This window comes from Spinacia oleracea, chromosome 5 (genome assembly GCF_020520425.1).
Source record: "Spinacia oleracea cultivar Varoflay chromosome 5, BTI_SOV_V1, whole genome shotgun sequence".
Classification (NCBI taxonomy): Eukaryota; Viridiplantae; Streptophyta; class Magnoliopsida; order Caryophyllales; family Amaranthaceae; genus Spinacia; species Spinacia oleracea.
The window spans coordinates 8,284,250-8,295,911 of NC_079491.1; the positions used below are offsets into that span (position 1 = coordinate 8,284,250).

Consider the following 11,662-nt stretch of genomic DNA (forward strand, 5'->3'; position numbering starts at 1 on the left):
CCCTGCCACATATCTGTCCATTTTTGTATTGTCTTATAAAACTAACAAACTTCATATCACTTTATAATTAAGACTTGGATGTAAATTATGCAAATAAGTTGATAAAAGTAATTCGTGCATGAGAAGCTGGAAAGTTAAAGAGATAACAAGCGAGAAAACTTATCAATAGAATTAAGACGAACTCAAAATGGCACCACGATAAGGACCAATCAAGAGGGACAGAGAGAGTGTATATACAATAGTTGTTGTCAAAATAAACTCGAATTTCTCTTAGAAAAAGGCCAAATTTTGAAATTCTTTCCCAAATGTTATGATTTTTTTCATTTTATATTTTAACATTTTGCTTGAAAAAGTTGGCTAATAATTATAAAATGATAAGTTTATAGTGTTATAGGCAGGGGACCATATTGTCCATATAGATATAAAACATAGTTGAGAATTGCGATGGTATCAAATAGTACATATTCTTTTTTAGCATGCATGCAACAATCATCTTAAGATTTTGGGTATTTTCACGTAGGTTCGTGGAAAGAGCAAACTTCATGCACATGCAATTGTGATCACAATTTTTTTTAACTATATGTTCATTAATATCAATCGAAGATTCCCTTACCTATGTAGCCTAGGTTAGTAATTTGTACTCCCTCCGTCCCGGAATACTTGAACCGATTTGACCGGCACAGAATCTAATACAAAGTAATTGACTTATCATTTAATTAGATGGTACTCCCTCTGTCCCTTAATACTTGACCTGTTTTGACCGGACACGTTTGCCAATGCACAACTTTGACCACCAATTTCTTTAACTACATATTATAAAAACTTATAAAAATATTAATATTTTGAAAATATATATTAAGATGAAGCAACAATATATTATATACTAACATTTGTTTTCATACACTAAAAATAAACTAGGGTCAAAGTGAATTATGTGAATAGTGCAAAAAGTCAAAACGGGTCGAGTATTAAGGGACGGAGAGAGTAGTTGATAGTGGGGTATTTTTTTTAATATATATAGGGGTATGTGTCAACTTTTTAAAGGGGTAAGGGGTAGGGGGAGGGTGCATGGCAGCATGGGACCTCCAAAAACGGAAAACTGTGTACTCAAGAGTTTTCTTATAAAATAGAGATTAACAAGATTATCGTCATGATACCATATGTATGAAATACTGTAAATTCATTGTATTATTATGATGTACAAATTCTTTGTTAAAGGAATTAAGAAGGATATATATATATTCATGGTAAAAAGTTTAACGAGGGGGAAACATAGTTATAAAACAAAAAGAAAACAAAAACGGATATATTTTCCGTTGAAACAAACAGAGTCTCGCTGAATGCAATGTCCAATGAATATCCAATTCATCATCATGAATTTGAAATATATATACGCGATATTCCGATTCTTAATAATCAGAGTTAAATCCTAGAAGAAATTTCTTAAAACATTCCAATTCAAAGCAAACAAAGTTAGTGAAAAGAGTGATATACTGAGTGTGTTAACCATAATTGTACTTAATACAATTTGAAGCAAATTCTTGCACGTATCATCGTTAACAATAGTAGGACTAGGGATGGCAACGGGTAGGATCTGGACCGGATCCTCTATGATCCAGATCCAGATCCGTTTTTTAGGCGAGGATCCAGATCCTACCCGGATCCACTGGGTAATTAAATTGAGGATCCAGATCCAGATCCGATGGATCCTACGGATCCGGGTCCAAAACGGATCCAAAACGGATCCTAACTTATTTTTTCATCAAACGACCCTAATTTTCATTTTAACCTTAAAACATAGTTTAATAACTTCAATAACAACGCTATTTGTCCATACAAGCATTCACTAAAATTAAATTTTACAAATCCAACATAAATAATATTAAAAGTTCAACAAAGTTCAATAATGCTACAATTCTTAAGTCTTTATTTTTATATTTTAATTTTTTTATTTATAAAAACGGGTAAACGGATCCGGATCCGGGTAATGACTTAGGACCCGATCCGGATCCGTTTTTAAAACCAAGGATCCAGATCCTACCCGGATCCGCCGGGTCCAAAAATTGAGGATCCAGATCCGTTGAAAACGGATCTGGATCCACGGATCCGGGTCGGGTCCATTACCCACTGCCATCCCTAAGTAGGACTAGTCGTAAAACAAAATTTGAAATTCTCAGCCGTACAAACAAACTAGCCGTACATGTCCTCTTGTCCTTGGATTCCTCTAGAAATACTAATCAAATGTATTAGCTTTAAAGTTGCATTAATCATGCGTCAACTGATATAAAATTGTCTGGTGATGCATATTATACGTGTTTGCCCACTCATTCTCTCTCCCTCTCTTTTTATTTTCGGCATAAGTTTAAATTTGCATAAAGAGATACAAATTAAACAAGCTACTCCCTCCGTTTTTAAATATTTGTTCTCTATTAATTTTTTTGTTCGTTTCAACTCAATATTTAAACATAAATATCTCCAAATACGTTCATTAAAAAAAATATAAAATTTGATATTGTTAAACGACACATTGCGACGAACAAAACAAGACCCACATGAATATGTTTTGAAATACGTATTGGAAATAAATGATAAGATTTTCTTCAATTGTAAATAGTGACAAGATTCCAAAATGAACTAATAATCAAGAACGGAGGGAGTATTAAAGTCGTATATATAGACCATTACACAAATTACTCCGTATAAAATAAACAAAATACATAGGTACTGATTCTATTTCGTATTTCTTGCGAAAAAACGGTTGTTTTTGGTATTTTAATAAATAGAAATTTGATATTATTGTCCGTCTTTAAAGATGGTTGTGGGTCGGATTTTGTGTCGAGCTTATGTATCTTGGATCTAAAGGGGCCCGGCACATGCCAAGCTTGCTTGTTTCATGTTGGGACAGACTGAGCCGAAAATTTGAAAAGATGCCCAAGCCATGACCGAAGACCACTTGTTGGGTCGGGTCGTGCCATCATGTTTAAGCTTAATTTCACTCAATTTAACGTGTTTTATCATATCGAGTCGAGTCTTTTCCCAAAAATACGGCACGAATCCACCCCACAACATACAATTTCATGTTCATGTCAAGCCGTATTTTTTCCGTGCTCATGTTAAGCAGTTCCTTTTCTTATTAGGTTCATAGGTTGTGTTGTATTTCAGGCCGGCCCAATGCCCTCTATAGCCTTTTTATGTTTAGGGTACGGAGTATGATTTAGATTATTTTTATAATCATCAACAATTGTTAAGCCGTTTACTTCCGACACACTTGTTGTCCCTCTCGTGAGGAAGGTCTCTTATTGTTCCCCCTTTCTTCTTACATTTAAACAAAATTATTAAGCCGTACAACATCTACGCACAATAATCAGTCAAATCTATAATTTGACACCATTAACGTTTTAATGAGCCTTTTTTCCGTAGAATCGGTGTTGAAATGGACATATCAACCTCGCAAACCATTGTCCAATAAATAGATCCTAAAATCGAAGTATAAATCTTACAATCCAAGTATAGATACCAAAAACACCGAAAGAGTGAATTACGTAGTCCGCCTAGATTTCTTTCCAAATCAAAACCAACAAAATAAATAAAATCCACCAACAATAAGTTCTTTTTTTCAATGGTGTTTTCTGAACTCAAAAGAGGTTAATACTACAAATGTATACATCCATAAGTTTCTGCAAATAGAAGTGACTGTTCGATGAACATTATCGTCACCATGGATGTTTAACCATTGCAAACTAAATGATCATAGTTTCTGTACATGATTTCAGTCATTAGGAGTATTATTTATCAAAGGTACAAAACTTGTAATAGAAGCCGACTCTTCGTCTTATACCCAAAGCTCATAACCTGTAACATCAAGACTGTACAACACAGCTTCTTCATGCTCCGAAAATAGCATTCTGTATACCGGGATACTCCGTACTTTTTTTGTGTAGGAAAAACTGGGGGGAGACGGGTCATTCAAGAATTTACCTTCATTTGAATGACAATAATAAATCTCTTTACTTAATTTACCTTCTGGACTAGTTGAAGAGAGAAATGTGAATGTGTAGAATGTCATAAGATTAACCACAACCCGCAGTATCCAGCAATGCTGCATGATCTCCGTCTACAAGTGGTTGCATCAACTCCACAATCTTCATCAGCCAAACATCTATAGTCGGTATGAGCATCAGCAATGTGGCATACACTTTCAACTTTCTGGTTGGCTTGTAAGCTACTGCTGAAGGTGATTGCAGGACATACCTGCAGCGACATCGCACTTGCACGTCTCACCGTATTTTCTCTCTGTAGATAACAAGTTTTCAGCTCATGCATGTTTTCACTGGACATCACATCAGTGATTTAATTTGAGAAATCAAGTCAAGAACAGAGTGTTGACTAAACATATACTAGAATAGCTTCTTATCTCGTGGAACTGTAAGTTAACTAGATGATCTCTTTCCTCGAGTCAAGAACAAAGAGTGTTGACTAAACATCCTAGAATAGCTTCTTATCTCGTGAAAGTGTGAGACTGTAAGTTAACTAGATGATCTCTCTCCTCAAGTCAAGAACAGAAAGTGTTGACTAAACATCCTAGAATAGTTCTTATCTCGTGAAAGTGTGAAACTGTACGTTAACTAGACGATCTCTCTCCTCAAGTCAAGAAGAACAGAGAGTGTTGACTAAACATCCTAGAATAGTTCTTATCTCGTGAAAGTGTGAAACTGTACGTTAACTAGACGATCTCTCTCCTCAAGTCAAGAAGAACAGAGAGTGTTGACTAAACATCCTAGAATAGTTTCTTATCTCGTGAAAGTGTGAAACTGTACGTTAACTAGACGATCTCTCTCCTCAAGTCAAGAAGAACAGAGAGTGTTGACTAAACATCCTATAGTTTCTTATCTCGTGAAAGTGTGAAACTGTACGTTAACTAGACGATCTCTCTCCTCAAGTCAAGAAGAACAGAGAGTGTTGACTAAACATCCTAGAATAGCTTCTTATCTCGTGAAAGTGTGAGACTGTAAGTTAACTAGACGATCTCTCTCCTAAAGTCAAGAACAGAGGGTGTTGACTAAACATCCTAGAATAGTTTTTCATCTCGTGAAAGTGTGAAACTGTAAGTTAACTAGATGATCTCTCTCCTCAAGTCAAGAACAGAGAGTGTTGACTAAACATCCTAGAATAGTTTTTTATTTCGTGAAAGTGTGAAACTGTAAGTTAACTAGATGATCTCTCTCCTCAGGTCAAGAACAGAGAGTGTTGACTAAACATCCTTCTTATCTCGTGGAATTGTAAGTTAACTAGATGATCTTTCTCCTTACTAGTTACAAATTTACTTTCAACACCACGCCAATAAAAATAAAAATAAAAATAAAAAACAGAACTTATACCTGGATGAAAGTAGAATTTGTCAAAGTATAGACTTCTGGAAGTTTATCGTGCCAAGCAGAAAGCACAGGGAGAGGATGACCTTCAGTTGTGAAGATATAGTTCCGATCAACTAAAAATGAGTCATCGTAAAGAAGATACAGATATTTGCATCTGCATCAGCACAAAGAGAAATTTTAAGATGTTTTCTATGAATCAAAAAAATATTTTTGGCGTTGAATACAAGAGAGAAATGCAAGCATACGTCTCGGAAAGGAAGAAACTGTGCTGATGGTCTTCCAATACCATAGTTGAGACGTCTCGAACGCTTGCAAAGCCACCTTTGACTTTAGTGTGCAAATTCAGGGAGTCCGCAATTGACTCACCCACTTCCAGGTACCATGGATCTGATAAAATGGGCACAATGAGAATGAAATGGAACATAAATATATCATGAAACCTTTGACTCTTCGTTTTGTCTTATCTCTTACATACCCCAGTCAGACAGTAGACACTTAACAAGGACATGGATTCAATATTACCCCAAAACCTCAATTATCTTGATCCATTAACACGGTATACGCTCATAAATGGACTTGAGATAAGCATTATAACAAGAACTAGCAAACAAGTCAACTTGTTATGTTACTATTTATTTGTAACGTGAAAAATACATGTGAAAGTTTTAAAATCAAGAATATGTTTCAGAAATGTCATGACCAGCTCGTGTCCAGATTTAAGACAATTTCCATGTCTGAAATTTTGAGCCTTAACGTGTCTGACACTTGGATATGTAGGTATACCCAATACTCATACCCGTGTCTCAGTAACATAGATTAGGTTACAGTAGGTAATTTTGTCCAAAGCTACTCAAAGTCAAAATAAATAACATTCTACCTCAAAAAAGGCTAAACCGCACTACAAGGCATAGTCTGAAGTACACCTTAAAAGTGGTGGCAATGTAGGATTGAAGGGTACAAGAAATCAGTGGCAGCACTCTAGTTTTTCTAGGGGATAGAAGATGAAGGTTGTCAAATGCAACATGTGCGGATATTTGGTCATCAAAATACAAACCAACTAACATTTAATTCATTTGTAAGCGTTCTTAATAATTTTCAAATTCCCATTGAAATAGTCAAAATAAAAATTACTCAAAGTCAAAACCATACTTAGGGAACATGAATAAAGCTCTGGAAGCATGAGCTTTTAAAGCATGTGCTTTTAAAGCATGACAAAATAACCAGGAAAACTGTACGAGTGCACCTGCATTGGAGCAGTGAGATAGCAATCTCTTTATAAAATGAGGAAATCGTACTTTATCTAATGAGCATTTATTGAAGGCTAATTAAACCAACCTTTGGTTGCTTGATATAGGTAGAAAGTAGATTCTGCCAATTCAGGACGTAGTGGATAATACTTTTCCGTTGGATGCAGCATTTGATGATCAAGCAGATACCTAAAAGCAATTGACATTCGATTTTCAGTGAAAAATATGGCACCATCATCACACATGACAAATCAACCTCACAAAGAAGAAAAATAGAGGCTACTGCTCGGACACTTACCTTTCTGGAAAAACACCAAATCTCTCCCAGACCTTGAAAAACTCACGGTGTGAGGAATTCGCTGCTGCAATATCTCCAACAAGAACCTATGTGCAACGGAAAAAGTAAAAAAAAAAATATGTTACATATCAGGTAAGTTTCCCACGGCACATCCTAGCCCAGACAATAATATTATTGCAAACTTACCTGTAGTCCTGGCCAAAATGCTTGAAGGCTTGTAAGTTGCCAGTAAGTTGCATGCCCTGTTCTCATATCAGCTTCATGATACCTATTCAATAAGAAAAAATTAGCAGTTAGCATTTACCAATTATCAATGCTTCCTCTGTCCTTCACATGCTATGAAGTATGAATACTATATTTCATAGCCCTAAGGCCTAGGTTTATTGTGTAAGCATGAATAATATTTCCCAAAATGGTATTAAGTTGGGAATATTAAGACAAAAATAAAGTGTCATTATGTGTTATTAGAACTTTAGAATATATAATTTAGGTTCTTATGTATATCCCTTCAGGGTACCTATAGCATTTCGCTATAATAGAAGACCTAACTTATGAAGCAAGAAAGAAAAGTAATTCAATATTATACCATGGACCATGTCTGAAATATTTCTGGACAGCAACATAAGCTGACTGAAACATCCTCCAGTACTCCTCCTTTCCAAAGAGAATGAATGCTTTGACTAAATACTCATAAAAAGAGTCAACTCCTACATTGCACCAAACAAATTCCGGCAACAAGAAAAGTTATATTTAAAATCCTATGCAAATAAAATTACTAAAGTGACACATAATTGAATAATTGACAATTTGACAGCTTACCAGCACCAATGCCAGAAGAATACTCTATCCACTTTCCAGTTACCACATCCAGTGTGGTCCCCATCAGATTCAACGAACTCCTCAAACTCCATAACTTACTCAGAGCACGCAAAGCTGCAGCTTCATACTGTGGGTCACCCGTCAATCTTGATAATGCCCCCATTTCCAGAATCAGGGAGCCTGACATGAGAATACTAAATAAGCCATACTTATGACTAAATCTCCAAAATTCACATGACTGTATGAAAGACTAATCTCCTCACCAGAACCAGATGTGCTTGTTTCCGTTGTCTCATTCGCCATTACTCCATACTGTTCACAGAATTTTGTATTCATCCTGAGTCAAAAATGCCTCTTCATATTTTAACAAGAAGTCAAAGCATGACAACAACATTTCACTCATTCATCACAATATTCAACATGCCAAAGTGAAATCAAAAGGTTAAAAATTATAGGGACAAGAGATTCTGTTACAAATTAAGAAGATGTGAAAAGTGGCAGTGAAAAACTGAAAAATGTGAATGGGGCGACTCTCAAAGTTTTTTTTTTTGGTGTGCGTCTTTACTGCACTTAGGAAAGTCTACTGATATGATATCCTACACTTCACTGTCAAAAACACAATCCGCAGGTATTTCATGGTCACTGAGAAAAATATTGGAAAGTAGGAGTATCTTGGTTTCTCCTGCTACAAGTCAGAGTTATGTGCATTATGGCAAGTTCAGCATTGCTACGTTATACAAGCACTTGAGAGGAGATATGCAAAAGGTAAGTTGGAGAAGGATTATATGCAATAATAAAGCCAGTCCTAAGAGTATCTTTATATCTTGGTTAGCTATATTGAGCAGGTTGGCCGTTGGCTACTAAAGATAGGTTGTTGCTCTGGAAGGTGCAAACTGATGGGCTTTGTGTAACAATATGGCTGAAACTGTTCCTCATCTTTTCTTTGAATGTAATTACTCTGCTGGAGGTTGGAGACGATGTTTGCAAGTACTGAAGTATAGTACACCCGTGGAGACCTTCCAAAAGGAGATTGGATATGCTGCTGCTGCTGCTGCATGCCGAAAGACGAGTGTCATCCAACAACTTCATGTTATGTTATTTACTGAACTATCTATCAGATTTGGCTCCAAAGTAATCAAAGAGTGTTTGCAGGAAATGTAGTTGATTGTAATGCTTTATTTCTTAGTATAGTTTTCAAGGTTGCTTGTAAGATGTCCTGAGGAACTAAGGAAGATGCTTTTGTTCTAAGTCTTATGCTTGCAAATGAAGACTGAAGAGTTGCTCTCTCAACCCTTCATAGAAGGTGGGGGTTAGTAAACACTGATGCATTTTAGCTAAGACATTTTGCCTTCTGATTTTGGTGAGCTGGAGTTTGTATAATCTCTATCTTTGGTTAGTAATAAAAATAAAATTATTTGCCAAAAAAAAAAAAAAAAAAACAAACAATCCGAGAATTGGCATTACCTTAAGATTGATCCATGCATATGGTAATCCCGTTGGCGTACTAAATGCAGGTAAGAAGCGCCGCCCCAAGTCTTCAGCTAGTATCAGCAGCTCATTCTTGTAAGTTCCTTGAGAGAACCTGTTTCTAGAATCAGTTGCAAGCATATGAGCAGAAACAAGTCCCCCAAGAACTCTTATGTTGCACTACAGAATATCATCAAAAAAAGAAAAAAAATCAATTAAACCAAAAGGAAGGGCATCATTTTTTAATAAGCTAGGCCTATATGGGCAGTTTGGTTTCATGCAAGGTAATGCACCCTTATTAGTATTTGTTTTTGTTTTCTTCATTAATTTACATTATACTGACACTCTCAAATGGTAGCAGAAATATTGGAAGCAGTTTCATTTTATTAGCACATCCTGCTTAAATTTATACTTCAGTATTCTCTAGGAAATGTTCCCATTGCATTCATATATTCATTACCCTTCCTAACACTTGATTCCTTAGTACCAAACAAGCCGAAGTAACACTGAAAGAGGCTGAATTCTATCCATGACATACACAGGCACATTTCTAGGAAAAGAAATATAGAATAACCTAATAACTAATCTAATTAACTAGAATCACATTTTCGCTTACATGAAAATCTAAAACTGCATCTCCTTTGACCTTTGTTCCTCATAAAACGTACCTCAAACAGATTCACCCTTGCATCCACATCAAATGTCAGATTTTCAGAAAGCCATGACACTGCCCTTTCAAACTCTGTATTGTTACCTAATATCAGAAGACTGAAACCAAACATGTTTACTACAGTTAAATTCAAAGCCAACAAAACTGAGCAAATAGATGTACATACAATAAACTTAAAAACTGCTATTACTATATGAATACCTGGACAATGATTCGATAAGGGTAAGTGCAGAACCCTGGTAGTTTTGCGGCAAGTGTTCTAACTGGAAAAATAGGACAATAGTCAATGATGTAGGTGTAGCTAATGGGATTTCAGTCAAGTTCTTTGCAAGATATCTCTCACTTTTAAATTTCCCAGCTCACTGAGTGAGTCGGTGAATGAATTCGTGAGAGGTTTAAGCTCATCATGCTGAAAGGATTACAAAACAAAACCAATAAGTTACTGTAAAAGCTCCTGCAAACTAAAATAAACAACTAAATTGCATATGGGGAGCTGTTACGAACCGGGAACGCGTATTTCATGTAATTGTCATAGGCATGATAAAACCTGAAATGGAGAGGTACAATCACATACTGCCAAAAGTTGAGCTAGGCCAATCGAATTTGCAAGAGTAACGAAAGATGAAAACTTTTGGAAAATTAGGGAAGATGGTGTATATATATGGCCATAAAAACATACTGAAATTCGAGAAAAAATGTGATTGTTCATGCTATAATAGTAGAATTTGAAGCACAGAAACAGTAACCTACAAGATTCTACTGATGCAATACTTGAATATGTGAAATTAACAACAAATTGAAGCCATTAACCATACAAAATGCAATTAAAAGCAAACAAATTCGATTCACCGTAAATTGAAACACTATATTCACAAGAAAAACCCAGAGCATGTAAAAATCAACAAGATTGAACATAAAATTGGAGTACCCATTAAGAAATTGGGAGAATAGGGGTTACAAAATAACCAAGAATTCAAATCAAAATACTAAAAAAATGTGGACCAAATTAGTTAGAACTTACATACGACGGACTTTCTCTCTCATCACAATTTTCTTACGACAAAGATGGGAATCGGGATCAGATTGAGAAAGCTTGAAAAGGGCAGCTGAAATCAGGAAAATTATGAGAAACCATGTTCTAAAATGGTGGATTGACATGATTTTTCAGGTCAATCCCGAGTTCCTGGGGATTTGGGAAGGGTTGTTCTTGTGGATTTTGAGGAGGGGATGGGGGATTGAGGTTCGTGGGGAGTAACTTTGAGTCTCAAGTGATATGGACACAGACGCTGGTCTTGCCTACCAACAAATTCTTTTTTCCGATCATATTATTCTTCACTTTGAGCCAGTCTCGGGTTCTATGGTTCGTCCGTATAGAATTGAGAAGTGTCTACAGGTAATGCAAGTTGTTGCGCACCTTGTCTTAATCAAGCCAAGAACTTTTGGTTTCTCCCATGTTTTGTTTGAGTGCAAAGTTATCATCTTTGCATCTTCTTTTTTTTGTTTTGGTGTGTTCATCACCGTCGTGTCTTGGGTATAAATTGAAAAGATCTTACGTTTGTAGTCTATGTGGTTGCCTATTCGGTTACGGTTGATCTTTCTGCGTGTTTATTCCTCACTTCTAAGGATGAGCATGTGGCGCGTGTTGAGGCCACTTTCATGTACTGGAGGCAAAGGTCGAAGGTTAAATGGGAAGTATTGGGTGATTCGCCCTCAGAGCTTTTTTTTTTCAACAGTTCAGGCTCGTAAGCGTCGTAATCGGATTTCTGGCCTGCGGAATGACTGTGCC

At 36.0% G+C, this 11,662-nt stretch overlaps 1 protein-coding gene across 2 annotated transcripts; it reads right to left on the minus strand.

Moving 5' to 3' along the window:
- Positions 1-3,583: 3,583 nt before the first annotated feature.
- On the minus strand, positions 3,584-11,348 carry LOC110788109 (alpha-mannosidase I MNS5). Of its 2 annotated transcripts, none has more exons than XM_021992750.2 (15): positions 10,898-11,348; positions 10,381-10,423; positions 10,220-10,285; positions 10,078-10,139; positions 9,875-9,974; positions 9,204-9,386; positions 8,003-8,051; positions 7,740-7,919; positions 7,507-7,627; positions 7,107-7,188; positions 6,921-7,006; positions 6,711-6,811; positions 5,621-5,762; positions 5,379-5,529; positions 3,584-4,293 (listed from the first exon to the last, which is right to left on the minus strand). In XM_021992750.2, exons 1-15 carry the CDS (start codon positions 11,032-11,034, stop codon positions 4,063-4,065), a joined length of 1,734 nt encoding a protein of 577 aa, XP_021848442.2. In that variant the 5' UTR covers positions 11,035-11,348; the 3' UTR covers positions 3,584-4,062. The 2 variants fall into 2 exon arrangements, with proteins under 2 accessions (XP_021848442.2, XP_056684138.1); XM_056828160.1 differs by having other exon boundaries at positions 4,195-4,330; positions 10,898-11,194.
- Between the last annotated feature and the right edge of the window lie 314 nt (positions 11,349-11,662).

Bases quoted from the DNA above. Each gene is read 5' to 3' on its own strand.
- LOC110788109 (XM_021992750.2), bottom strand. From the start codon at position 11,034: ATGTCAATCCACCATTTTAGAACATGGTTTCTCATAATTTTCCTGATT. The intron at 10,286-10,380 runs GTTCGTAACAGC...TAATCCTTTCAG, and splicing joins ACATGAAATACGCGTTCCCG to CATGATGAGCTTAAACCTCT. The intron at 8,052-9,203 runs GTAATGCCAATT...TTCTGTGAACAG, and splicing joins ATGCATGGATCAATCTTAAG to TATGGAGTAATGGCGAATGA.